Consider the following 27,166-nt stretch of genomic DNA (forward strand, 5'->3'; position numbering starts at 1 on the left):
ATTGTTATTTCATAACTAATTTTGCTACTGTTATGAATTGTAATGTAAATATTTGTGTTTTCCGATGGTCTTAGGCAACCCCTGTGAAAGGGTTGTTTAACACCTCCTCCTCCCACCAGCGGTCATGACTCACAGGTTGTTGACCACTGTTGTACTGAGTAAGTGCAGGGCTATCCTGGGCAACTTACTTAGTGAGACTGGCTAAAAGTAACAAGAAGACATACAGTCTAATAGCAGAGGACTTGCCTAGCATGTAATTAGAATCAGTCCTCCCAGTATATATCCCTCCCCCCAAAATGAGGATGAGGTAGAGTATTTGGACAGAAAGGGGTTTGTCTAGAATCCTGAGTTTCTACTAGTTTTAGATAAGTTGTAATTTGTGTATATTAACCATGCTTAGGACAAGCCCATTGAGTCGCAGCTTCTAATGTAATATAAATGAATAAGCCTTTGTCTCTGCAGAAAGAGCCATTAGCTTATTATTGAAACCTATCCTGAATACCATTGGCATTCTGTTATTCTTCTCTGGAATAGAAACATTATGATTAGCAACATTTTAATAAAACGCTACTAAAGCTGATAAAGTGTTTAGGGTCATGTTGTAAGGAGTGACACCTGTCATTTACTGCTTAATGGTAGCTTTTTTTAATCATGAAAGCCTGGTTTCTTTTGGGACAGTAAGGTTAAAAAACTAAAAACTCGTTATTATTCTTTGTCTTCTTTGCACTTCCTTTTGTCCTGTCCTCTTTTGATTTTTCTCTGTAGCCTTGCTTTCATGACTGCCTCAGTTTTCCTAGTGCTGGACAGAATACAGGTATATACACAAGCCTCCACCATCAGTTTTAAATTGACGTCATAAAAGAAAGCAAATAAGACAGTTTATTCCAGAGCAGTTTTTCAGCATGTATGTGGTATATATATACCCATACCCATGTATGGAAGTGTGAGGGCCAGCGGGTATTTTTTATACCACTCTCTACTTCATGATTTATTTTCCAATTTAATTAATTTATTGAGACCTTTACAAAATAGCCTTGACTGACCAAGAGCTTTCTGTGTAGATCCCAAGTGCTGGGATGAAAGGTGTGCTCTCCCATTCCTGACTGCAATCATTCATTCATTCATTCATTTATTTTGAGATGGTGTCTCTCACTGAACCTATAGCTTATCAGTTAGGCTAGACTTGGCTAGGCAGGCAAGTCCGCAGGAGCCTCTTGTCTGTTCCCAGGGTTGGTATGCCAGGCTTCTATGGATGCTAAAATTCCACACTCTATCCTTGTACTTGCATTTTACCTCTGAGTCGTCTCCCTGTTTGTTTCCAAAATAACTTTTTTTTTTTTTTTTTGGTTTTTCGAGACAGGGTTTCTCTGTGGCTTTGGAGCCTGTCCTGGCACCCAAAATAACTTTTTAAGAGGATAGCTTGGCCAGGCGGTGATGGCTCACGCTTTAATCCCAGTACTTGGAAGTCAGAGGCAAGCAGATCTCTGTGAGTTTGAGGCCAGCCTGGTCTAAAGAGTGAGTTCCAGGATTAGTAGGACTACACAAAGAAACTGTCTCGAAAAACAAAAAAGAGGATAGCTTGATTCTATGGTAATTGTATAATCAATCATAGGAAGTGATAGCCATCCCTTTTTTGTTGTTTTCAAACACATTCTTCTGTATTCCTGGTATTCCTGTCTTCACCTCCCAAATGTCAGGAGTATGAGTATGCTCCACTACACCCAGGTATAATAGCTGTGTCTTTATGTTAGAGTCCTGAATCTTACCTGGAATCGTTAGTCTTTTGTTGCTATACAGACATTTAGAAACCCCAGCAGGTAAATTACTTGCCCCATAAGCCTAGAACCAAGAACCCACATAAAAGTGAAAGGATAGAACTGACTCCAAAAAGTAATCCTCCAACCTCTGCACATATGCTGTGACTTGTGGATATCCATATCACACATAAGCAAATAATAAGATTTAAGAAAAACTAAATTTATTATATTTAGCTGTACTCAAATATTATTAAGCTTGGTCTATCTTCGGGAGCTTCACTTTTTCAGTTCTGAGAATTTTTATATGGTAGACAAGGCAAAAGTGGCATTGCCAGTTTTTTTAAAGCTCAGTATGTCTTAATCAGAATGGCAAATTTAGTTTGATATCTAGTAAAGTGGACAAACTAGAATTCAGATAAATTAAATGAAAGTGGTAAATGAAGTCGATTTTCTCCTTCTATTTTCAGAAAGTACTCAAATCTTTAGGGGGGAAAAAAACCCTTCTGGTACACAATATATATAACCTATCCCTTTATCTCATGCAGCTCAAAGAAAATGAACGGCACCCTGGACCACCCAGACCAACCAGATCTTGATGCTATCAAGATGTTTGTGGGCCAGGTTCCCAGGACCTGGTCTGAGAAGGACTTGAGGGAGCTTTTTGAACAGTATGGTGCTGTCTATGAAATCAACATCCTAAGGGATAGGAGCCAAAACCCTCCTCAGAGCAAAGGTGAGATGTTTTTATTTTTATTATAGTTCATATATGTGGTGGTCAGTGGCAAGTTGAAATTAGATTCTCTCCATTATGGGAGTCACAGACATTAAACGCTAAGGTTAGACTTGGCAGGAGTGCCTTTACCAGCAAGCACTTTACTCATTGAGCAGGCTTGCTGGCCAGGGTTTCTAGGAGTTTAATGCAGTGCAAATAACTGGGCTTCAATGTTTTTGTTTTTGCCGGTGTTTTGTTTTGTTTTTTTTGGCTCTTGTGTTTGTTGTTATTTTTTGAAATAAGTTTCTCTGTAACAGCCCTAGCTGTCCTGGAACTCCCTCTAAACAAGACTGGCCTCAAACTAGCAGAGATCCGCCCACCTCTGTTTCTCGAGTGCTGGAATTAAAGGCATGCACTACCACCACCCAGCTATTTGTTTGTTTGTTTGTTTTAAAACTGGGTCTCTCTGTGTTAGTTCTGACTGACCTGGAACTTGCTGTGTAAATCAGGCTGGCCTTGACCTCAAGAACTCCTTCTTCTGTTTTCTGAGTGTTGGGATCAAAGGCACAATCACTCCAAGTTGGGTGTTATTTTTAATTCCTATATTATACTATATATCTGCTCGTTGTCAGGGTATTTCTGTGGTTGCATGGGGGAAGGCGTTCTTTTTTTAAGCTATATTTTTTAATCCAAAAAGATGATTTGTAAGGTGCTCAGATATGTCTCATTTATTCTAGGAATGGAATGCTTGAAATAGTAAGTAAATTAGCACGTGAGGTTTTTGACTAGAGTAAGATGCTACAGAACGCCTTACAAGATAGTTGATCGGGGGCTGGAGAGATGGCTCAGAGGTTAAGAGCATTGACTGCTCTTCCAAAGGTCCTGAGTTCAATTCCCAGCAACCACATGGGGCTAAACAACCATCTATAATGAGATCTGGTGCCCTCTTCTGGCATGCAGGCAGGTATGGAAGGAATGTTGTATACATAATAAATAAATAAAAATTTACAAAAAAACAAGATAGTTGATCAACTGAGAAAGGCTTAATGTAGGGAATATGTTGGTAGTAGCTTACAAAATAGATATGGAAAGAAAAGTTAGACTCTTCAAGAGATCACAGCAGCAGGTGCATTTGGCCCTTTGATGGGATGGTGCACACCTTTAATCTTATCACTGGGGTATAAAAGCAGGTGGATTTCTGAATTTGAGGTCAACCTGCTCCGCAGAGTGAGTTCCAGGGCTACACAGAGACCTTGCTTCGAAAAATAAAGAAAAAAAAAGATAATGCCCTTTTCCTCCTCTTGAGTTTTAATAAACTCTTTTCTCTCTTGAAGTTCTGCAGTAGTGTGATAGAAATGTGGTAAGAATTGTCTGTTTTCAAGGCACTGATTTGATTTTGTAAAATCTTTTTTATTCAGGGTGCTGTTTTGTTACATTTTACACCCGTAAAGCTGCATTAGAAGCTCAGAATGCTCTTCACAACATGAAGGTCCTCCCTGGGGTAAGAGGCTCTTAAAAGTAAAAATGGCATTGTTTCCATTTTTGTGCATAGGACATGCTTGTGCCTGTCAAGCACCAAGTGGAAAGCATTTGGAGAAAAGGTAATTGCTGTGAAAAGGAGACTATAAAGGGAACATTTCAGAGATCAACCAAAAGTTGTCCTCACTGCCAACAGTCTTGCATATTTTAAGTTTATGATTCACGTTCTGTCTATTCTTGTATTTTGTAAGTAAGATCATTGGGCAGCTATGAGTTCAGAGAATTCTAAAGGCTGTTGTTTTGGTATACCCTTTAGAGTCTTTTTATTTTAGGAAGGTGCTAATGGGTTTAGAGAATAATACCAGTGGGTTTCCTTTTTAGATGCATCACCCTATACAGATGAAACCTGCTGACAGTGAAAAGAACAACGGTAAGTAAGCACATCAAGGCTGTTCTACATGAGGTTTCTTTTTTTTTTTCTTCCCTGTTGGCTATTCTTAAGATATTTTTAATGGATTGTCCTATAAAAGTCTCCTTTGAGCTGGGTGGTAGTGGAAGTACACACTTTTAATCATGGCGCTTGGGAGGCAGGGGCAGATAAATCTCTTGAGTTTGAGGCCAACCTGGTTTATAGAGCAAATTAGGACAGTCAGGGCTGTTGTTGATGAAAAACAAAACAACAAGTCTCCTTTGTCTCAATTATGATAAATAAGTGAGAAAAAATAGAGTTAATAGAAATATTGCATAGTAGGATGAATTAGCCAGGTGCAGGAGTATACAATGTAGTTTGAATTATTTAGGAGTTTGAGGCCAGGTTGGGCCACATGGTACTATATCTCAAAAACAGTCAGATTCACAAACAGAAAACCTAGGATTCTTATGGACAGGGTTTAAAAGGAAAGTGAAGCAGTTGGAAAGGAGACTTGCTAATGCTTTAGGACAGAACTTCCTGAGCTGAGTAGGGACAAGGCCACGGTCAGTACAGTTGCCAGGATTCTGCAGTCCAGCAACAGGCTACTTTGGAGCTGGGGATGAACTCAAACTTAAAACGTCATCTGCAGAAGTAAATTATAATGACAGCCAGTAAAATTGAAGTTGATGGTGGTCAGAAAGCTCTACAAATAATCCTTGTTTCACTCGCACAACTGAACGCTTCAAGAAAATGAAAGTCTGACTAGTTCATGAGTTAAACAAAAAGTTCAGCGGGAAAGCTCAGAGGCTTTGTCCCAAAACAGCTTGGAAAAACATACATAGAAAATGGCAGACTGTCTCAGGGGTTACTGACAGACAGCTATGCTTGGTGCCTTCTTGAGTGAAATTGTGGAAATTATGCAGATTTCTCAGTAGAATACACTTAAAATTGGATGGCAAATGGGTCATTAAGGTTTATTTAGTCAAAATACAACAGAACAATGCTGTAAAAAGCTCAGAGGCTAGAATGTTAATTTTGAATTCTCAAGAGTTTCAGTTAGAAACACAAATGACCCAGCACTCAGGAAACAGAGGCAGGAGGGTCTCTGAGTTTGAAGCCAGCCTAGTTGATATAGCAAGTTCCAGGACATCCAGGGCTACATAGAGAGAGTCTGTTTCAAAAAAGAGGTGTGGGGGGGAGGCAGGCAAACAGACATTAATCCTTGACATTCACAGTTTAAGGGAGAATTTTAAATGTCGGAAAAGTAGGAAGTTCCCACTGAAGAGACTTCTGTTCCCTGGTCACATCAAGTGTGAAAACTTTCTCCTGGTATTGCTAGAAGGAAGCACACATGACAAAATGCAAGAAACTTTTGCATTTTTATACCTACAAGATTAGCCTTTGAGGTAACCTGGCTATCTTTCTATTATTAATCAAACAGATTGGTGAAATAACTTGAACAAGAGCACAAATTCTCCATATTTTATGCAAATGCTTCCATATATGTATAATTTAAGTTACCATTGTTGTTACATAGTATGTATATAACTATATCAGGTTATATAGTTTTATGCCATTGATATGAAATTATGGGAGGAAGAAATGTGTCTTAGAATCTGTAAGATGATCTGGGTAGTGGTGGCACAGTGCACACCTTTAATCCCAGCACTTGGGAGGCAGAGGCAGGGTGATCTCTGTGAAATTGCACCCAGCCTCGTATGCAGAGTGAATTTCAGGACAGCCAGGGCTGCAAAGAGAAACCCTGTCTCAAAACAAGAGGGGGGGGGGTAGGGAGGAAAGGGAAGGAGGGAGGGGGGAAACAGACGAGGGAAAAGAAATCTATGAGGTGGATGATATGCGACATGGCCAGGATTCCAGCCCCTTTGCTCTTGACTCTATACTACCTGCCTTTTAGTGATGATATCCAAGACTTTTGTGTTTTACTCTTTTAGCTGTGGAAGACAGGAAGCTGTTTATTGGTATGATTTCCAAGAAGTGTACTGAAAATGACATCCGAGTCATGTTCTCTTCATTTGGACAGATTGAAGAATGCCGGATATTGCGGGGACCTGATGGCTTAAGCCGAGGTGGTACATTTTTATAGCTTTTAAAAAAGATTCTTGCCTTAAATTACAGTCTCTGATTTAAATGGACTGGTGAATGACAGATAGATGGAACCAGCATGGAAGATGAGATTGGCCTTGTCTTTCCTCTCACCTGTTGCTCCCTTTTGTTTTCCTCTATTCTTTCCTGTTGTTGTTTTTGGAGACAGAGTTTCTCTGTGTAACCTTGATGGTTGTCCTGGAACTTGCTTTGTTTTGTAGACCAGGCTGACCTCAGACTTGTCTCTTCCCTCCAGAGAGCTGGCATTAAAGGTGTGTGCCACCATGCCCAAACCAGTTGGTCACTCTTGTATTCTCCTAGTCCTGTTTAAGGAGTTCTGTCTTCTCAATTTCTCTTGACTGCTGAGGATATTGATGTCCAAAGTGGAACCATTTTCTCCTTGGATTTGCTGTTTAGCATGAACTGGGATTCTTCTCCTTCAATCATGCTTTCCTATTTGTGGTTACTTGGTAGCACTTAGTGCCAGTTTGTGAAACCCTGTAAAGTATAATTAAACTTGATTGCTAACATGGTAGTTAATGCACAATAAGTTAAACGTTTAGTCAATGTCTGATAGATAAATCTCTAAATGAATATTGATTATTTCCTTGCCAGGTTGTGCATTTGTGACTTTTACAACAAGAACCATGGCACAGACAGCTATCAAAGCAATGCACCAAGCACAAACCATGGAGGTAAGGAGCAGACAGCTGGAGAAGGAGAAAAATCCTTTACCAGGAAAATCCCTTGCCTGACAAACCTATCGAAGTCTAGCAACATGTACAACACCAGATCACCCTGAAACTCAAAACATAATCAATCTACCTTAAGGTCTGAAATATTAAGTTTAAGATCATGGAGCTCAGTGGTCTGGAATACTTAATGATCTTGCAGAGGACTTGTGTTTGATTCCCAGCATCCACATGGTAGCTCATAACCATCTGTAACTTTAGTTGCAAGGGTATTCAACACCCTCTTCTAGCCTCCTTGGGCACCATAAATGCGTGTGGTGCACATAAATACCGTAGGGAAAACACTCATACATATAGAAAAGTAAATCTTTTAAAAGATTAGAGCCAGATATGATGAATGCTTATAGGTTAGTGATTCAGGCTAAGACAGGAACAGTTGGAACCCAGTAGCTAAGAACCAATTGTAGGAACATGGTAAGACCTCCCTGTTTTAAAAATAGTAAACAGAAAATGATTATTTGAAATAATCTTTTGCCATTGTTATCTATCAAAAAAGTGAGGGTGGTATAAATTATAAGGCACCCTTCATATCAACCAAAAGGATGACTTCCTCCCCCAACCCCAGAGAAAATTTTGTTGTTTTAATTTTCTGTGTGTGTGTGTCCATGTGTCCGTCACTATGTGTTCCTGTCCATCTACAGCATGCATATAGAAGTCAGGACAATTTGTAGGGGTTGGTTTCCCTTCCACTCTGTGGGTTTCAAGGATCAAATTCAGGTCATCAGGCTTGGCAATAAGTCATTTTTTACTCACTGCGCCATTTCCCTTGCCCCTAAAGAAGGAATTTGACCGTTTGGTTTCGATGTTTTCATAGGGTTGCTCATCACCCATGGTGGTCAAGTTTGCTGACACCCAGAAGGACAAAGAACAGAAGAGAATGGCCCAGCAGCTCCAGCAGCAGATGCAGCAGATCAGCGCAGCATCTGTGTGGGGAAACCTGGCTGGTCTGAACACTCTGGGGCCCCAGTACTTAGCAGTGAGTTGTGTGGTTTGCTTTCTGCAGACTGTGCAAGCTCCCAGCTGTTTCTTCTGCTGTCTCTAGCTAACTGTCATTTGCAACTTGGCATGTAGAGATTCTGTGTAGAAGTTTAGGCAGTGTCATTTAAGTCATACCTGTCTCCATTATGGTTTAATCTTGAGGATTTTCCTACAATTAAAGTGAAAGTATGATTTTAATATAAATATTTATAAATGTCTCTTGTTTCCCTGCCTCCAAGAGATATCCATAAAAAAAAAAACTTCACCGTTCACTATCATTTTCCGTGTCTCTCTCTACAAGATGTAGTAGGTACCATCCCCCACCCCCCTTTTTTTGGATTATCAAGACCAGGGTATCTCTATATAGTAACTCTGGTTGTCCTGAAACTCCCTCTGTAGACCAGGATCATGTGGATCTCAGAGATAACTGTGCTGGGATTAAAGGCATGCGCCACCACCACTCAGCTCATCAGTCTTTAATGAGTCTTCCCTAAAAGCATGATAAATGTATCTTTGAGCAGACTGAAAGATCCCGAGATTAAAATGGATACTATTGGGCTGGAGAGATGGCTCAGGGGTTAAGAGCATTGCCTGCTCTTCCAAAGGTCCTGAGTTCAATTCCCAGCAACCACATGATGGCTCACAACCATCTGAGGTCTGGTGCCCTCTTCTGGCCTGCAGACATACACACAGACAGAATATTGTATACATAATAAATAAATAAAAAAAAAAAAAAAATAAAATGGATACTATTAAATGAGAAATGTAGGTACGTATTTGTTGCATTTGCCAAATTGTAAATTAATTGATTTCTCTGTTAATGACTTAGTTATAGAGTCTAAAAGTAGATCCAGCTAATCTATTATTTAGATTATAGTGAATAATAATCTCACAGGGAATTATTAGAATTGTGAGACACAAAGGAAAGGACATCTTTAATCTCACAGGGAATTATTAGAATTGTGAGACACAAAGGAAAGGACATCTTTGACATATTAGCACATGGCTATAGTTCAGTGTTTGGGAGCCCATGGCAGGAAGATCATGAGTTCTAGGTCACCACCATGTGATGTACAGTGAGTTCCTGGCCATACTGAAATCTTGTCTCAGAGAGAAAGAGAAGGTCTTCTCTGAAGCTGTAAATGGTGAAACCTTAACTCTGTGTGGATAGTTTGGAAGTGCACATAAAGGCATAACTAATGGCAGTCATTCTTTCAAATACTGATTCTGTATGGAAACCGAAAAGATAATATTTCTGTTGGCCCATATTGAGTTCTAGTTAACTTGATAATCATTGGTTTCCATATTTCTAAAATTTCCAAACTACTAATTTATTCTAACTAGTATATCTTTAAAATTAGATATGAAAGCCAGGTGGTTGTGGCACATGCCTTTAATCCCAGCACTCGGGAGGCAAAGGCAGGCGGATCTCTGTGAGTTCAAGACCAGCCTGGTCTACAGAGTGAGTTTTAGGACAGGCTCCAAAGCTACAGAGAAACCCTGTCTCAAAAAACAAAACAAAAAGTAGATAGGAAAAAGGTAAAAGATTGTTGTGTATATTCCAGTAGATTGAATTATTTCTTAGTACTGGAAACATTATTTATAAGTTGAGAGATACTGCAGTTTTCCACCAGAATAATGCTTTGAAAATGACTTCTTGCCAGATGTGGTTGTGCATGCCTTTAATTCCAGCACTAGGGAACAGAGAGACAGCTCTCTGAGTTTGAGGCCAACCTGGTCTTTATAGTGAGATCTAGGACAGCCAGAGCTACATAAAAGAAAGGCCGTCTCGACTCCACACATACATGCACGCGCCAGAAATACTGCAATGCAATACGGTTTGATAACTGAGACTAGTTAAGTGGAAAGCTGGATGTAGTTTTGTATACCTTTAATCCCAACACTGAGAAAGACGGGTGGATCTCTAAATTTTGGGCTAGCCTGGTCTACATAATGAGTTTGAAACCAGCCAAGGCTACATAGTCTGAACCTGTCTCAAGCAAACAACATAATAATAAAATAAACGTAATGGTTGTAACCTAAAGAACATGTTGTGTTGGCCTCACTTGGAGAGCATGGGAGAGAAAGAAACTAGAAAATAGCCTATAAGCCATGAGGTGTGCTGATGCTTAGTTCTAGTTTATTTCTCTCTGTTTCTTTTGTTCTTTGCTGTGCTGTATTCTGCTGCCCAGAGACTTAAGCTTAACTCACTCTCCAGTGAACAGTCTCCTGGATTCGGGCTTTAGCTTGTGTGCCCTTGTCAGGTGTAGTCATCAGCCTTGTATTTCTGTCTGTTGGCTTGGGATCTTGTCTTACTTTCTTCTCTCTGGGGACCTCTGCACTCTTGCTTTGCTGTGCTGTGCTGTGCTGTAGAGTTATCCCAGATGCAGAACCAGCCCTCACTCTCACTCTTGTTCTGTTTTTTGGTGTAATGTCTAGCTTTATTTGCAGCTCCTTCAGCAGACTGCCTCCTCTGGGAACCTCAACACCCTGAGCAGCCTTCACCCAATGGGAGGTAAGTGTTTCACTGCTGCAGAGGAGCAACAGTGCACGGGCCAACCTACAGCTGCCTCAGTCTGAGTTTTGCACCATATCTGCCAAAACTTTTTCACTCATTACATATGGTAACTATCTTAGCACTCAAAATTTCTTGTCTCTATTATGTAGCCCTGTTGTTAGTTAGTTGATGCTGCATTGCTCTTTTGTTGTCTGGTAGATTTTATTCTAAGTCACTGTTGGGGAAGGAAATTGACCAAGAACCCTTAGGGACCATCCAGGGTTAGGCCATTCAGATGCAGACAAACCTCTCAGGAGCCCTATATGATAAAGTAACATTCATTGACTTTGTATAAAACTTTATCAACGCTGCTAGAACTCAGGAGCTTTTGTGTTTCTGAATTCATGCTGTTGTTATTGTTGCTCTTAAGATACATGAAACCCTGTGTTGAAAAAAAAGATGCATGGAAAATGTAAATTATAAATAACATGGTTTATAGCAAAATAGCAGAATGTGAGTAGTCCCACAGCAGCCTGTGCCTGTGCAGTGGGGTAGAACTAAGCATATATGATAAGAGAGAGGGGCATGTTTAATGATGTGCATTTTGAAGTTTTAGTAGTGATTGGTTTTGTCCTAGGGAATTTAGTTTTCTGTTTTGGGGAAATTAAGTTGTAATGTATGGTGTTTTTACTTTCAGTTTCCTGTCCTGATATATGTCCATCCTCTAGTAAGACTTTTTACAAAATCCACAACACAATTCAAATTTTTGGACTTTTTTTAGTTTTTTTCGAGACAGGGTTTTTCTATGTAGTCAAATTTGTTCTTGCTATTACCAAGGTTTTACTTAGAATTCTTTTCCTCACATTTTTTTTCTACCTTCTTCTGATGATTAATTTACTGTTAAAGTAGAAGTGTTTTCTTTATTCATTCTCTTGTTACTGTTCTTATTGTTACTAGCATGGAGCTTTCTAGATCTGTTCCCACCTGTGTGTGTGTAAGAGGGACTTATTTACTATAGCTTTTGGCACTGTTCCTTTGAGCTCCTGGCCCTGTAATAGATCACAGGTTTACTCCTCATTCGGTTTTGCCTACCTCAGTATTATTGTTCATTTGAAGTGCTATTGCTATTGGATTAGCAAGCTCTTCTCTAAGGAAGTGGCTATAAATTTTTCTCCATTTCTCCCTGCTGGGGAGAGAACCCAAGGCCTCATGTGTGGTAACTTGTGCTATACCACTGAATTAGAACCCCAGCATTTTAAAGTTTCTTACTGAATGACAGCTAGATCTTTTGAAGTTATATAGTATATTATGGAAAATATAGAAAATAAGTATATTCTTACAAAGAATAGTTCCTCTTTGTCTGGGACCATTTTCAGGCATTGCTGAAGTTAATGTTGGCCACCTACTCTGCTGGCTGATGTCTTTTTCTGGATATTGCAGGGTTAAATGCAATGCAGCTACAGAATTTGGCTGCACTAGCTGCTGCAGCTAGTGCAGCTCAGAATACACCAAGTGGTACCAATGCCCTCACTACATCCAGCAGTCCCCTCAGCGTCCTCACCAGTTCAGGTAAGGGGCAATAGGGAGCATTGTGTTCCTTGGACAGATCTCTGAAGTCAGAGACTAAGGGCAGGGGCATGGCATCTTAGAAAGGAATTAACAAATATCCAGTTGGATTGTATTAGGAATGAAGATTCAGAGCTCTTCGTCTTGGTGTCTTCCTCTACCCAACCCCTGTTTTATTTTTGAGACAGTGTCTCTGTCTGTCTGTGTGAGTCCTGGCTGTCTTAGACTTGGTGTGTAGACCGAGGTGGCATTGAACTTGAAAGAGATCCTTCTCTCTCTGCTGCCCAAGTGCTAAGATTAAAGATTTGTGGATCACGCCCTTTTTAGACTTTTTTTGTTTGTTTTTGCTCTTCATTAAGAATTTTTAAATTACTCAGTCAGGAGAGGTGGTGGTTCAGTGGTTAACAGCATGTACTGGTCATCAGACCTGACCTTCTTCTTAGCACTCACAGTAGACAACTCAAAGCAGTCTCTAACTCCAGAGAATAAAACTTCTAGCCTCTGCATGTCTATATTCTCATGTATATATTACACATCTATACAATTTTAAGTAAAATAAAAAATTGAATGATACTACACATGCACGTGTATATGTGTTTATTTGTGAGTGCGAGAATATGCACATGCCACATTACCTGTGTAGCAGAGGACAACTTGTAGCAGGTGATTCTTCCCACTTGGTGTGCCTAGGAATGGAACTCAGGGTTGGTGGCCAAGCACCTTTACCCATGAGCCACCCTCAGGTGTCGTTTCAGTGATTCAGTGATTGGATCATTCTTGTGCTTTGGTTCTTGTTGGCAAGAGAAGGCAAGTGTTGATTTAACTCCTGGATTTCTAATAGCAGGGTCTTCACCAAGCTCCAGCAGCAGTAACTCTGTCAACCCCATAGCCTCACTTGGAGCGCTGCAGACATTAGCTGGAGCAACAGCTGGCCTCAACGTGGGCTCTCTGGCAGGTAATGGGCAGCCCCTGGCTGTCATCTGGCTTCTTTTATAAATGGCACATCATAAACTAACCCAGTACCGGTGTTAGAAATAATCAGGGTTTTGTTATCTCTGAGGGAGATCCAGACTCTGCTACTTAGCTGGTTGTAACCTTGGGCCACCTTCTAGTAGTCATTTTCTCACCCATGATGTGGGAGTAATAGAATACTGTGGAGGGTGCTTAAGAAGTGACATGTGCCTTTAACCCCAGTGCTTGTGTGACAGAGGCAGACCGACCTCTATGAGTTTGGGGCCTGCCTGCTCTACAGCGTGACTTCCAGGACAGTTAGGGCTACATAGAGGAATTCTGTCTTGAAAAACCAAAAAAGAAAATAAAAGTTGTTGAACGAGCAGCTGGAGAGAGGGCTCGGCTGTTTAAGAGCACTAGCTGCTATTCCAGAGGACCTGAGTTTGATTCCCAGCACCCACATGATTGGTTTCACAACTGTATGTAACTCTAATTCCAGAGAATCTGATACCCTTTTGACCTAATGGACGCTGCATACTTGTGGTGCATACACATATGTACAGACAAAATACCCACACAAAATTTCATTTTAAAGATTTATTTATTTATTTATTTATTTATTTATTATGTACACAGTGTTCAGCCTCCATGTATGCCTGCAGGCCAAAAGAGGGCACCAGATCTCATTACAGATGGTTGTGAGCCACCATGTGGTTGCTGGGAATTGAACTCAGGACCTCTGGAAGAGCGGTCAATGCCCTTAACCTCTGAGCCATCCCTCTAGTGCCCCCACACAAAATTTTAAAATGCAAACTAACACTTTATGAAGGTGATGTTAAATGAGTCAGTTGGTGTTGGTGGCGCACACCTTTAATTCCAGCACTTGGGAGGCAGAGGCAGGTGGATCTCTGTGTGTTCAAAGCCAGCCTAGTCTACAGAGTGAGTTCCAGGACATCCAGGGCTACACAAAGGGAGCCCTGTCTCGAAAACAAAAAAAAAAAAAAGAAAAGAAAAGAAAAAGTTAATGAATGAATAAACAAGCAAATGAGAGCATAGTAAAGGGCAGATGAACACAATTAGTTCAGTGCCTGGCACACAGAATATGTTCAGTAAATGTTGGATACTATTTTAATGCTAGCATTTACTCAATCTGGGGCTGACTTTACCATATTCCAACTTTGTATGAAGAAGAGATAGAATAGCCAACAATAAAAAAATGGACATAGGCATTTGTAAATGTTGTCAGTCCTTCTGTATGCTAGAAAACAGTAACGAGGAGAGCAGTGAAGCATCTTGAAATGGAACCAGTCACACGACTAGTCTCGGTCTGTGGAAGTTAAGAGGGAGATGAAAGGACAAACTTTGCGGGGAGATATTGCATGGAGAGGCTGCTTATGTGGCCCAGCTAGCATAGCCCCGAAATAACCACACAGAAATTGTATTAATTAAAATACTGCTTGGCCCATTATCTCTAGCCTCTTACTGGCTAACTCTCACATCTTGATTTAAACCATTTCTATTAGTCTGTATATCACTACGAGTTTGTGGCCTACCAGGAAAGATTCGGCATGTCTGTCTCTGGCGGCTCCATAACTTCTTTCTCTGCTTTCTTCCTCCCAGCATTCAGTTCTGTTTTCTCCACCTACCTAAGTTCTGCCTTATCATGGGCACAAAGCTATTTCTTTGTTCATTAACCAATGAAAGCAACACATAAACAGAAGGACCTCCTACAACCATGGGAGGGGTCCATTTTTTAGTAACTTAAATATATTTGTCTCCAGCATCCATTGAATCCTTCCAGTATATTAACCTTGTTCTTCCTCCAACAAAGGAATGGCTGCATTGAATGGTGGTCTCGGCAGCAGTGGCCTTTCCAATGGCACTGGGAGCACCATGGAGGCCCTCACTCAGGCATATTCTGGTATCCAGCAATATGCTGCGGCAGCACTCCCCACTCTGTACAACCAGAATTTATTGACCCAGCAGAGTATCGGTGCTGCTGGAAGCCAGAAGGAAGGTGAGTGCACCAGAACTGGAAGGTGAAGTCTGGGGCAACAGAATATAGGTGGCCAGATTAACACTTTCCCAGCCAAGGCCAGGAACAGACCAAGAAAGAATGTGAATTGCAATGCTTTTGCAATTAGTGGGTGGAGTTGTGGATCAGAATTCCTATGGATCCTTTTAGGATGAAGCTCAGTTTTTAAACAAAGAAATAAACAGACATTGTAATTATTGCATCTGGTCTTTTGTCAAGAATCTTCTTTAGGCCGGGCGGTGGTGGCGCACGCCTTTAATCCCAGCACTCGGGAGGCAGAGGCAGGCGGATCTCTGTGAGTTCGAGACCAGCCTGGTCTACAAGAGCTAATTCCAGGACAGGCTCCAAAACCACAGAGAAATCCTCTCTCAAAAAACAAAACAAAAAAAAAAAAAAAAAAAAAAGAATCTTCTTTGGTTAGGAAGTCTTCTCTGGGTTATGAATATATCAGAGGATTGTCTAAGTACACATCTCTTTTAGGTGTATTATTTGACATTTTTCCTTCTGATTAATACATGAGATACTGAGATGTGATACTGACATGTTGGTAGGTTGGATGGAGTGAAAAATGTGTCCTTTAGGAGACAGTTTCTACAGTGTTCCTGCTAACACCTTAGTATTCGGGGTTGACTGGGTTTCTGTAACTACAACTTGATAAGATTTAGGCACTAATGTCAAAACAACAAGTAGCCTTCTGGCTTTAGTGTGTGAACTAGTGTTCGGGACCCAGAGGATGTGAGAAAGCAAACCAAGTATATGTGTAGGAGAAAGTACAGTGGCACAGAAATGGCAATAAAGGGCCATGTGTTTGATAACCACTAGGAGTCGTACACGGCTGGAGAAGGCTGGTTGTCATTTATTGTTTTAGTCACTCTTGATTAGAAAATCACATTGTGAGTGAAATGTACTCTGCTATGAGTTCAGGGCTAAGCACAGGCACATTTTTAAAATGTCTTTTCTTTTTATTGGGATACAGTTTGGGTATGGTTAAATTCAAAATTCACTCTATGAGTTTGAGTTTATACAGTGCTGGAAGTGCTACCATACTGGGAGAACATTTGTAAAAAAATTTAGTATCCAGGCACAGTTCTGAAACCTAACTAATTAATTAATTAATTTCGAGATAGGGTTTCTCTGTGTAACAGCCCTGGCTGTACTAGAACTCACTCTGGCTGGCTTCTGCCTCCTGAGTGCTGGGGTTCAAAGCATACAACACTATCTCCTGGCTTTGAAATCTAATTTTTGTTGTTGCCTATTTGTTTTTGCTTTTGAGGCAGAGTAGTCTTACTATGGAGCCCAGGCAGACCTTGAATTTGTTAAGATCCTCCTGTCTCAGCCTCCTGAGTTGTAGGATTACAGACTGAAACTTGTTTTGACTATATAACCCATTATACACCTTTTCCTAATTCCCTTGTGAGTTCTGTTTTGCTACCGTACGTGCAGATCCACCTTCTTTCTAACCCCTGTATACCCTCTCTGACAAGGTGGGACTTTAACATCCTTTCATGAACCAAGAACAGTGGCTCACGCCTTTAATCCCAGCACTTGAGGCAAAGGCAAGCAGAACTCTTGTGAGTCTGAGGCTAGCAACCTGGTCTACATAGTTCCAGGACGCTAGAGCTACATAATGAAATAAGACTGCCTATCTTGAACACAACAGCTTTGACCCTGATACTTGGAAGGCAGAGGCAGGCGGATCTCTATGAATTTGAGGATAGTTAGAGCTGTTACACAGAAAAATCATGTCTCAAAAAACAAATTAAAAAAACAAAGGACATCTTAAATTCACGTGGAGTTGACACGTGGCTATAGGCAAGTGAAGAAATCTGATTTAGAGTTACTGCAAGGTTTCCTGCCTTTTATTTAGAGAATCTGTTTAGTTCCCTTCAAAGAATAAATTTGTTGATTTTGCTAGCGTTAGTATGGATGGGAATGAGAGACCATTGGCTTTGGCTGATAAGTGTACTTAACACCGATCCTCTTTCAATCAACGGATATTTAAAGGTCCAGAGGGAGCCAACCTGTTCATCTATCACCTGCCCCAGGAGTTTGGAGACCAGGACCTGCTGCAGATGTTTATGCCCTTTGGGAATGTCGTGTCTGCCAAGGTTTTCATAGACAAGCAGACAAACTTGAGCAAGTGTTTTGGTATGTTGGTTTCTCTTTTGGTGTCAGGTGGAATTAAGTGTTTTGCCACTGAGAAAGAAAGCTGCTGACAAATTCAGAGAAAGCTGAGTTTGAGTTTGACCTCAGCAGATCTCATGACCTCTTTCTGAGCTTCACTTTTTTTTTTTTTTTTTTGAGTACTGCTAAATTTTGTTTGGTGTTTATTTTTTTTAAATGTTATTGGTTCTTTGAGAATTTCTTTTTCTTTTCTGTTTATTTATTTATTAAAGATTTCTGTCTCTTCCCCGCCACCGCCTCCCATTTCCCTCCCCCTCTCCCAATCAAGTTCCCCTCCCTCGTCAGCCCATAGAGCTATCAGGGTTCCCTGCCCTGTGGGAAGTCCAAGGACCACCCACCTCCATCCAGGTCTAGTAAGGTGAGCATCCAAACTGCCTAGGCTCCCACAAAGCCAGTACGTGCAGTAGGATCAAAAACCCATTGCCATTGTTCTTGAGTTCTCAGTAGACCTCATTGTCCGCTGTGTTCAGCGAGTCCGGTTTTATCCCAGGTTTTTTCAGACCCAGGCCAGCTGGCCTTGGTGAGTTCCCGATAGAACATCCCCATTGTCTCAGTGTGTGGGTGCACCCCTCGCGGTCCTGAGTTCCATGCTCGTACTCTCTCTTCATCTGCTCCTGATTTGGACCTTGAGATTTCTGTCCGGTGCTCCAATGTGGGTCTCTGTCTCTGTCTCCTTTCATCTCCTGATGAAGGTTAATATTCAGGAGGATGCCTATATGTTTTTCTTTGGGTTCTCCTTCTTATTTAGCTTCTCTAGGATCACTAATTATAGGCTCAATGTTCTTTGTTTATGGATAGAAACCAAATATGAGTGAGTACATCCCATGTTCCTCTTTTTGGGTCTGGCTTACCTCACTCAGGATAGTGTTTTCTATTTCCATCCATTTGTATGCAAAATTCAAGAAGTCCTTGTTTTTTACTGCTGAGTAGTACTCTAATATGTATACATTCCATACTTTCTTCATCCATTCTTCCATTGAAGGGCATCTAGGTTGTTTCCAGGTTCTGGCTATTACAAACAATGCTGCTATGAACATAGTAGAGCATATACTTTTGTTGTATGATAAGGCCTCTCTTGGGTATATTCCCAAGAGTGGTATTGCTGGGTCCAGGGGTAGGTTGATCCCGAATTTCCTGAGAAACCGCCACACTGCTTTCCAAAGTGGTTGCACAAATTTGCATTCCCACCAGCAATGGATGAGTGTACCTCTTTCTCCACAACCTCTCCAGCAAAGGCTATCATTGGTGTTTTTTATTTTAGCCATTCTGACAGGTGTAAGATGGTATCTTAAAGTTGTCTTGATTTGCATTTCCCTGATTGCTAAGGAAGTTGAGCATGACCAAGTGTCTTTTGGCCATTTGAACTTCTTCTGTTGAGAATTCTCTGTTCAGCTCAGTGCCCCATTTTATAATTGGGTTGATTAGATTTTTACGGTCTAGTTTCTTGAGTTCTTTATATATTTTGGAGATCAGACCTTTGTCTGATGCGGGGTTGGTGAAGATCTTCTCCCAGTCAGTGGGTTGCCTTTGTGTCTTAGTGACAGTGTCCTTTGCTTTACAGAAGCTTCTCGGTCTCAGGAGGGCCCATTTATTCAATGAGGCCCTTAATGTCTGTGCTGCTGGGGTTTCTGGGCTTTTATCTATCATAGAGGTGGTGATTTCTGCTCACAGCACTGGTCCAGAGGTGGGGTGCCATTGGGACTTGAGACTAAATACATAAGTTAACGTCTTGGATAAGGAGGGCTGAGACTCTTAAGTCCCTCACCTAGGCTTCTATTTGGGCACACAGGTTTTGTGAGTTACGACAATCCTGTCTCAGCTCAAGCTGCCATCCAGTCCATGAACGGCTTTCAGATTGGAATGAAGAGGCTTAAAGTGCAGCTCAAACGTTCGAAGAATGACAGCAAGCCCTACTGAGCGTGCTCCCCTCTGAGACTGGAGTGAGAAGATCTTCTGGTAAGTGGGGGAGGAGCACCCTTAATCATTCGAAGCCCTAAGGCTGTGTGTTGACAGCCCTGGACCCTGATCCCTGCCACTCTCGCAGGCACAGCTTGCCCTGAAGACTCAGCTACTGCCTTCTGTGGGAGTGTCGCTTCGTACAGAGGACAAGTTTGTGCTTTGGTTTCCAGTGTTTTACTTTGGAGTTTAGGTGCCATATCCTGAGGGGTTTTTTTGTTTTGTTTTGTTTTGTTTTGTTTGTTTCTTTTCCTTTTATTTAAAGTTTGCCGTGTTTGTAACCAGTATATTGAGAAGGACCAATACCAATCCACCCAGAGGAAGGGGGAAATGGTTTAAAAGATGATCAGAATGTGCCCCAACCACTGAGAGAGGACTGAGCAGAACAGAAAATTGATTCCCCAAATCTCTCTACCTGAGTGCAAGGATGAGTACAGTCTAATGAGCTACAGGGCAGAGTGGGGAGGTGGCTTGGGATCTAGACCCCTTCATAAGTCGCTGCTTTCTGTGGAAATGCTAAGCTTATGCCACCTATGGTTTTTTTTTTTTTTTTTTTTTTCTTCTGTCCTGGATGTCTTCTGCCCTTTCCTAAAATGGGGTCAGCAAGTCTTAGGAAATAAAGTACTTCTTAATTTAGCCTGAAATATGCAAATAACATGGAGATACCCATTACTAGCCATCCCAGCCTACCATTGTTACTGCACTGTCCTGCCTGGCTGGTGGTTGTTTGGGGGAAGCAGCCAAAGAGGTCATTTTTAGTTTATTTCAGTGTGAAGTTAGACAATTGCCCATTTCCAGCAGTTTATTTTGAAGAAAGTCTGTGGAAGTTCATCACAAGGAATATTGCCTCCTTCCCCAGCCACAATTTTCTCATGAGGGCAGATCTAAGAAGCACTTGCAGCATCTAGCCAACAAGGGTGTTCACAGGCAGAGCAATCAGAAGCCTTCTGATTGAGGGAGGAGGGACCTGCTTCTTGATGTACCTGAGTCAAGGTCTCTTCAAGCCAGGATGCTGTATTTGAGCAGAGCCTAGTATTCAAGAAGGTGCAGAAGTGCACTCCTGCCTCTGATGGAAGGTATCCCAGAGGTTGTATTTCCCCAGAGGTCTGAGAAGCCTCTTCTAGCCACTCTAGCCCACCCTCTGCCTTTGGCGACAGAAGAGCGTACAGGTCGTTTACAGGCCCTGTAGTGTTCTTTTACCTCAGTATTAGCCCATGTTCATTTTGTCGTCATGCTTAGAGTTAGTTCCCTGCTGCCTTTCACCAGTCTTAACTCCAGTGTTTGCCAGTGTCCCACAGCCTCTGGGCCCTGCTGCTGCTCCAGGAAATGCTGTTGGGAATGTGCGTCTGAATAGAGGCAGCCCCAGAAGCATGTGACTGTCATCCACAGCCAGGGCTTGGGTTCCTGGCTCCTTGAAAGCTTAAACCTCACAAGTTAAGTCTTGACTCCTAACAGCAGAGATTAGAAGAAAGGAGCTAGCCTGTTTTTTAGTCAGATGGAGACACTTCTGCTTGTCATGCTGTCCCTGTAGGTAGCATACAGGGATTGACCATCCTGCTGTTGTACAAGTAGTTGTTAGTGTTGGATTATCCCATTGAAGTTGGGTCTGTTGTCCTCTTAACAGACATGAAATAATACACTTCTTAAACTGAACCACATAAACTTGAATTCTGCGCAATGGGAGAAAAGTGTCCTGTGTTTCAAGATAAAATTGTTCTAAAGGCTTCCAGGGTAATGATGGGATTTTTTTAAATAAATGCAAAAAATAAAAAATAAAAATACAAAAATTTAAAAAGGAAAAAAAAAAGAAAAATGCTAGGTTGGGCAGGCACTGTTCTAAATCCCAACCAGCTGGAACCAAGAATGTCGTTTCTATTTTTATAGAGGTTTTATACAGCTCCAGGGTGGAGAATATTTATTACCTAAATTATATCTCTGGAAAAGGCCAGGATTTTGTAGAATCCAGAATGTGATTGTTGTACACACGGGGTGCTGTGTATGATTGAAACTACTGACTTTCTGTGACCATTTGCAGCCCAGGTAACCTGTCCAAGGGGAAGGCTAACATTAATGCTGTGAATCGGCAGAGGCGAGAGCTGTGTTGCATAGGGTGCTGCCAGTGCTGTGCTCCCTAACCATCTGTTCTGTCTTCTTCGTGGACCAGAACACCACCTTCCTTCCGCTTCTCTCACTTTCCTTCCATTTCACCATTTGTCCATGGATTTGTCCCGTGCTCTAGTATCTTAGGAAACCACCTTACTAATGATTTTAGAGGCAAAGGTGCAAGCGACCCTCACCTTTGGAACAGACCCCAGATTCCATACCTGCTTGTGGCTCTAAAAGGAGCATTTGCCCCAGCAGAGCCATGGTGTGCTCAGGCAGCCGGTTAGTGAGACCATGCGCTTCCCTCTCCCCCTTTGCCCAGTACATGAGCACAGCGGTAGCACTGCCCTTGAGCACAGTTCTCTCCCCAGGCCAAAGATGGTTTTGTTGAAGAAGCTGCTCCCCTCCCTTTAAGTCTTGATGTGAAAGGGCTCAGCTCAGTGGAGACTGAAGTGAAGTCTTTAGCAATCCATTTCTGTTGTGTGGAAGTTTCTCTTCCAGTGTGTTTTCTGCTGTAGTTTGTGTCTTGGATTATATCATGCCATTGATTTGCCTTCACTGCAGCCTGACCACTGTCTCCTGGGTTCCACATGAGTGGCCAGGGCCTATGTGGAAGCTTAGGGCTTGGATTTCTGGGAACAAAGAGTCATCCCAAGACTGAGCAAGAAACTCTGTCCTTCTCCCCTCAATAATCTCCTTTCCACTCTAGTCAGCATCTTTTATTTCCTCTCCCCTCGGTTCTTGCCAGGTAGTGGGAAAGAGGCTGAGGCCCTGCTCACCCTGTCTTGATGGGTTAGGTGCTTTGCAGGGAATCCAAGCCTTAAGGCTCCCTTTTGTCTCTGGCAGTTGGATGTTCTCTTGGTGTCCTCCATGTCCTTTTGAACTTTTCCCTGTGTCCATTGTTAGCATGTGCAAAAGTCCCTGTCATTCCCTACCCCTACCCTTCCCTGCCTCCTCATTTCAGGGCTGCACACAGTGAGTGTCCTGTTCTCTCTCTGTTTGGATGTATTGCTCTGTGTAACTCAGTGGATCTCCCTCTTTCTGGTTTGTTTTTTTTTCTAGATTCCTGCCGTTTGTTCATCGTTGTGCCTAAAGCATGTCGATGTGGCGTCAAGTACATCGTCCAAATCCCTGTCTCTTCAGCTTCTCTGATGCTTGAACTCTCACCTTTGACCTTGTGTTGACCTTTGATGCTGATGTGTATTTTATTATGTTTGTTTCTTTCTTTGTTTTTTCTTTTTTCTTTCTTTTTCCCCCCTTTTGTGCTGCCAAAATTGGTTTTGCTAGAACGACTGCTGAAGGGAAAATATTTAAACTGCATTTGAATATAAAAAAATCTATTTTTCTAGAACTTCATAAGATAACCACTTGATTTTGTGATTCCAATTCTTTGTAACTGTCTCAGAGCAGCCCTGCTAGCACATGCCGTGTGGTGTTTGTATTTCTGTGAACACACAGCCAGTCCGCTTCCAGGCTTTGTTCCTCTGTGTGCTTAGTTTTAAAGACAACTTGAACAATGAAATAAAACGATGTCACTAAAATCTTTGAGGCTCCTGAACACATTTTGCTGATATAGTTTTGGGGCTTGAGGAGACCGCATGTGTTTATTATTAATTAATTTTTGTTTTTCTGAGTTCTAAACTGCAGAAAACACCTGAAATACCCTCATCCCATTCATTACCTTTTCACTGAGGCTGAGGTTTAGACCCCAGCTAGCTAGCCTTTTGTTTTCCTTTTGTGGCTCTTCCTGAAGCTGCCCTGCAGGAGCCCTAGGGTCCCTTTGCCCCGCCCCTCCCCTCAGTCAGCTCTCATCCATGCTTATTCCTACAGTCTCCACAGCAAAATGTGATACTTGGAAATTGTGTGTGGGGGGGGAGTTATATTGCTTTTGCCTTTTTGTTTTGAATTTTTCCTTTCCTTCTAAGATTATGCCCAGAAAAACCAAGTCGTGCATGTTTCCTGCTGTTTCTTCACACCTTCGTATATATCACCTTCACCTCTCTGTTTTCTATAGTTTGTGCAAAAACTGACTGATTTAAAGGGGTTTCAAAGAAGATGTTTTAAATTGTTATGGGGTTGATATTTTTTTTTCTCAATTGTATTGTTTTATTTTGAAGTGGCAACTTTCTCCTCTATTGCCCTTAGAGTGTGTTTGCCTGTGCACTTAGACTGTCACTCTTTATGGCCTCCAGGTCTCAGTGGGGCATCCAGGAGGCTGGCTGCTCTGCTCAGGGAGTACAGGGGGGCCAGAGAGGCAGAAGCAGAACCAAAGGTGGCTGTGGGTAGGCAGGAGGCTTAGCACATCAAGGCTAAATCACTGAGGAGGGAGGGTGCTGTGCTCCTAACCACACAGAATGGCAATACACCTGCCTGCCCTTTTCCTAGGTGACAAGCACAATAAATACTACAGTCTTCACACTGTTTACAGCCCTGGGCACCAACCACCCACACTGACTCTTCACTATAGCTCTGCTCTTACTTAGCTAGTAAAGTTGGGGTAAAGGCAAGAATTGTTTTTAAATTGGGTGAAGAGCCAAGTAGCTACTGGCCCCGGGTGCCAGGCCAGCCAGTTCTTTAGTTTCCTAAGGGAAACGTACCCTCTTCTCTTGTAGCACCATCCAGCCTCAGGGTCTTGGGGACTTGGAAGAATGTGAATAGAAGAGGATGAGTACAAGGATAGGTCTATGAGGAGCAGAGGCGGCAGGGAGAGTCCAGGGAAGGGTGGCAAGGTGCAGCAAGGGTGGGGTGGGGAGGGGTGGGTTATTGAAGCACTGACTAGCATCAACCACGCCCAGGTGATGAGGAAGGGGCTCTGGCAGAATTTCTGCTCTGTGACCCCCCACAGGTTGCCCAATATATTATGCTCGAGGCCATCTTACTGGAAGAAAAGGCAGCCAAGTGGAGGACCCCTGTAGATAGGCTCCTGAATGTCCTGGAAGTGGAGGACCCTGTAGATAGGCTCCTGAATGTCCTGGAAGTGGAGGACCCTGTAGATAGGCTCCTGAATGTCCTGGAAGTGGTGGTGTGGGGTGGACTGAAGCTAGAGCCCTAAACCTAGCCTGAGAGAGCCTGCTGTGTCCCACAGTCTGATTGCACAGAGCCGCCTCTGTCGGCAGGAGGCGCTGAGGCTCCCCTTCCTGTGTACTGAGAAGCTGTGTTTGCCAATGTATTTTGCTTTCAATTCCAAGAGGAGCTCTGGGAAAACCTGTGGATAAAACCAAATGCCAAATGTTGGACATTGTTTCTTTTTCCTTTTCTCTCTGATTGTTTTAATTGTTCTGTAGTGGTTTTAATGGATTTGAGACCCTGGAGCGGCAGCTGCCTTTCTGATTTCCAGCTGCTTTTTGTGAATAATTTAAAAAGAAAAAAAAAAGAAACTTTACATTTTGGAGACAAACCTGTGTGAGTTTTTTATTGGTACAAACGTTGTATTTAACACTAGGGGTTTTGTACAGTTTTTTGCCTTTTCTACTAGAAAACAATGTAAAGTGATTTCACAATGTGAAGAGAAAAAAATTGCCACTATGACCAAACGCACAGTCTGTTCTGCAGCAACAACGGGATTCAATCAACTCAAAGTCGTGATTCAGCCGTAGAAATGCTTTTCCTTGACCTTGTTTGAGCTTTCCTTTTTTCCTGTTTGATTTACAAAAGATGTCTTTTTTTTGTGTGTGTGTGTGAACTTGTGTTGTACTCTGTAGAAAATTATGGATTTTGCTTTAATGGTTTAAAAAAAAAAAAAGGACAAGAAGAGCCCTTGTCGCTTTTCTTACCTAATCACAGTTTGTGTAGTGGATTATAAAATGAAAAAAAAAGTTGTTAAAAGTTTGGAGCAAGGGAGTATGTGTTTAAAAGGACTCTCCTTCCCTTTTTTGTGTGTTTTTCCTTTTGTCCCACTGGGGAACCTAAATCTGTTTTAATTGCACAGACACACGGACAAAAAGTCATTTTGTATCTGCCAAGTGTGGTACCTTCCTTTGTTTATTTGCTATTAAACTGTTTGAGAAGAACTGATGTGTTCAGAGTTGTTGATCGCCGAGACCAGAAGTGGGGATCCAGGACGGCTTTCATGACGGTATGCTTGATGGTGGCCCAGCCAGACCTGCACGGAGATCATTGAAGGAGAACACAGTTTCTCTCCAGAGTACAGCCTGCCTGACCTGTCTGCATGTCACAAGGTTGCCACAACATTGAAACACCTTGAAACGATTTGGTGGCGTTAATATTTGTTCTTTTTTGGTAGTAGTTGCTATACCACAGAACTGGTTCAGACCACCTCTTGCTGGAGCTCCTTCCTCCTCCATTACTGCTGATGACCCATGTGAATCCTACCCCATGTCCTTTTCTATCCAAGCCTTTAGTCTCTAGCCCCAGCAGCAGTGGCTGCTCTTCAAGAGGACCTAGTTCAACTCCCAGCACCCACGTGGTGGCTCACAGCCATCTGTAGTAGGATCTGCTGCCCTCTTCTGGCCTGCAGGTGTACATGCAGTGCACTCATATATTTAATAAGATGTCTTTGGTTAACTCCTCAGGTGTTCTAGCTTATTCTCTAATGAAGCTGCTGGCCTAGGGCTGCCTTTGTGCTCTGAAAGGTGCAGCTCAGCTACTGAGCCTAAACAAGCTTAGGCTCTCTAAGTTGAACAACAGGTCTTGGTTCTTTTATTTGTTTTTTGTTTTAAGTATGTATTGGTGTTTTGCCATGGATGTCAGGTCCCCTGGAAATGGAGTTGCAGACAGGTGTGAGCTGCCATATGTTGCTGAGAATCAAACCCTGTCTCTGGAAGAGCAGCCAGTACCCTTAACGGCGGCTGTTCCATCTCTCCAGGCCTTGGTTCTTATCCAGTCCTTCACTGCCACTGTCTTCCTTACATGGAGAGTCACAGCAACTCTGAGTAGTCCAGTCTTCATGGAGCTGAAGACGCTTTAAAAGCTTACAACTGCTGCATGGGTTGTGGGTGGGCCAGACCGCGATCCTCTACTCAGTGTTCCTCTATTGGGTATGTCTGGCACGGGTGGGGTAAGATTGTGGAGTGCTTTCTGGTGCCTAGTAGTACACTAGCACACTCTCGGTTCTGAGAAACCGGGCGGGAAAGACGCTTCTCCTTTAACCCAAGCATTTCCTGGACAGAAGACCATTTGATGATGTTCACATGTGGAGTTTAAAAGATCTTGTGTCGAGGGGTGGTGGCACATGCCTTTAATCCCAGCACTTGGGAAACAGAGGCAGGTGGGAATCTTTGAGTTTGTGGACAGCCTGGTCTACAGAGTGAATTCTAGGACAGCCAGGAATACACAGAGAAGCTCTGCCTCGAATCTGTCAACCAAATCTTACCTTTAATCGCTCTTCTTCAAGTCTCCCTTTCTCCGGTCCCCCCCTCCCCCCAGATGGAGGCTCATCGTGTAACCTTGAACTCGATCTATCCTGCCTCAGCCTCCCCAATGCTGAAATGATCCTCATGTACTCCATGCCTGACTTTAGAAATACATCAGAAGTTTGAGGTTGGGGTGGAGATAGAATGCTTGCCTAGGCCCTGAATTTGATCCACAACACAGTAAAAATAGAACCAGGACTGTATATGAGCCTGCAGAATAGTTGCCATAGCTAATATTTGCCGAACTATTGCCACAACAACTCCCCCCGTTTTATTTTATACCTTGCCTGTCCTGGGGAATAGCCCTCT

General features: G+C 42.3%; 1 protein-coding gene across 9 annotated transcripts in view; it reads left to right on the forward strand.

The window, feature by feature from the left end:
* Celf1 (CUGBP Elav-like family member 1) overlaps window positions 1–25,495 on the forward strand; it is a 69,552-nt gene extending 44,057 nt beyond the window's left edge. For 4 of the 9 annotated variants that reach the window (XM_041637518.1, XM_041637515.1, XM_041637510.1 and 1 more), the window contains 13 exons: window positions 2,303–2,490; window positions 3,888–3,970; window positions 4,330–4,378; window positions 6,313–6,447; window positions 7,079–7,158; window positions 8,030–8,191; window positions 10,633–10,708; window positions 12,131–12,259; window positions 13,098–13,211; window positions 15,039–15,224; window positions 17,247–17,390; window positions 19,216–19,382; window positions 22,548–25,495. In XM_041637518.1, coding sequence (XP_041493452.1) covers window positions 2,303–2,490; window positions 3,888–3,970; window positions 4,330–4,378; window positions 6,313–6,447; window positions 7,079–7,158; window positions 8,030–8,191; window positions 10,633–10,708; window positions 12,131–12,259; window positions 13,098–13,211; window positions 15,039–15,224; window positions 17,247–17,390; window positions 19,216–19,343 — 1,474 coding nt within the window. In that variant the 3' untranslated portion in view covers window positions 19,344–19,382; window positions 22,548–25,495. Of the gene's footprint in view, window positions 1–2,302; window positions 2,491–3,887; window positions 3,971–4,329; window positions 4,379–6,312; window positions 6,448–7,078; window positions 7,159–8,029; window positions 8,192–10,632; window positions 10,709–12,130; window positions 12,260–13,097; window positions 13,212–15,038; window positions 15,225–17,246; window positions 17,391–19,215; window positions 19,383–19,470 lie in introns of all 9 variants that reach the window. The other 5 variants (XM_041637519.1, XM_041637512.1, XM_041637511.1 and 2 more) reach the window with 4 other exon arrangements.
* Window positions 25,496–27,166: the final 1,671 nt, after the last annotated feature.

Source organism: Microtus oregoni, unplaced genomic scaffold (genome assembly GCF_018167655.1).
Source record: "Microtus oregoni isolate MIOR12 unplaced genomic scaffold, Mior012 000053F_ref0000044, whole genome shotgun sequence".
In the NCBI taxonomy this organism is placed as follows: Eukaryota; Metazoa; Chordata; class Mammalia; order Rodentia; family Cricetidae; genus Microtus; species Microtus oregoni.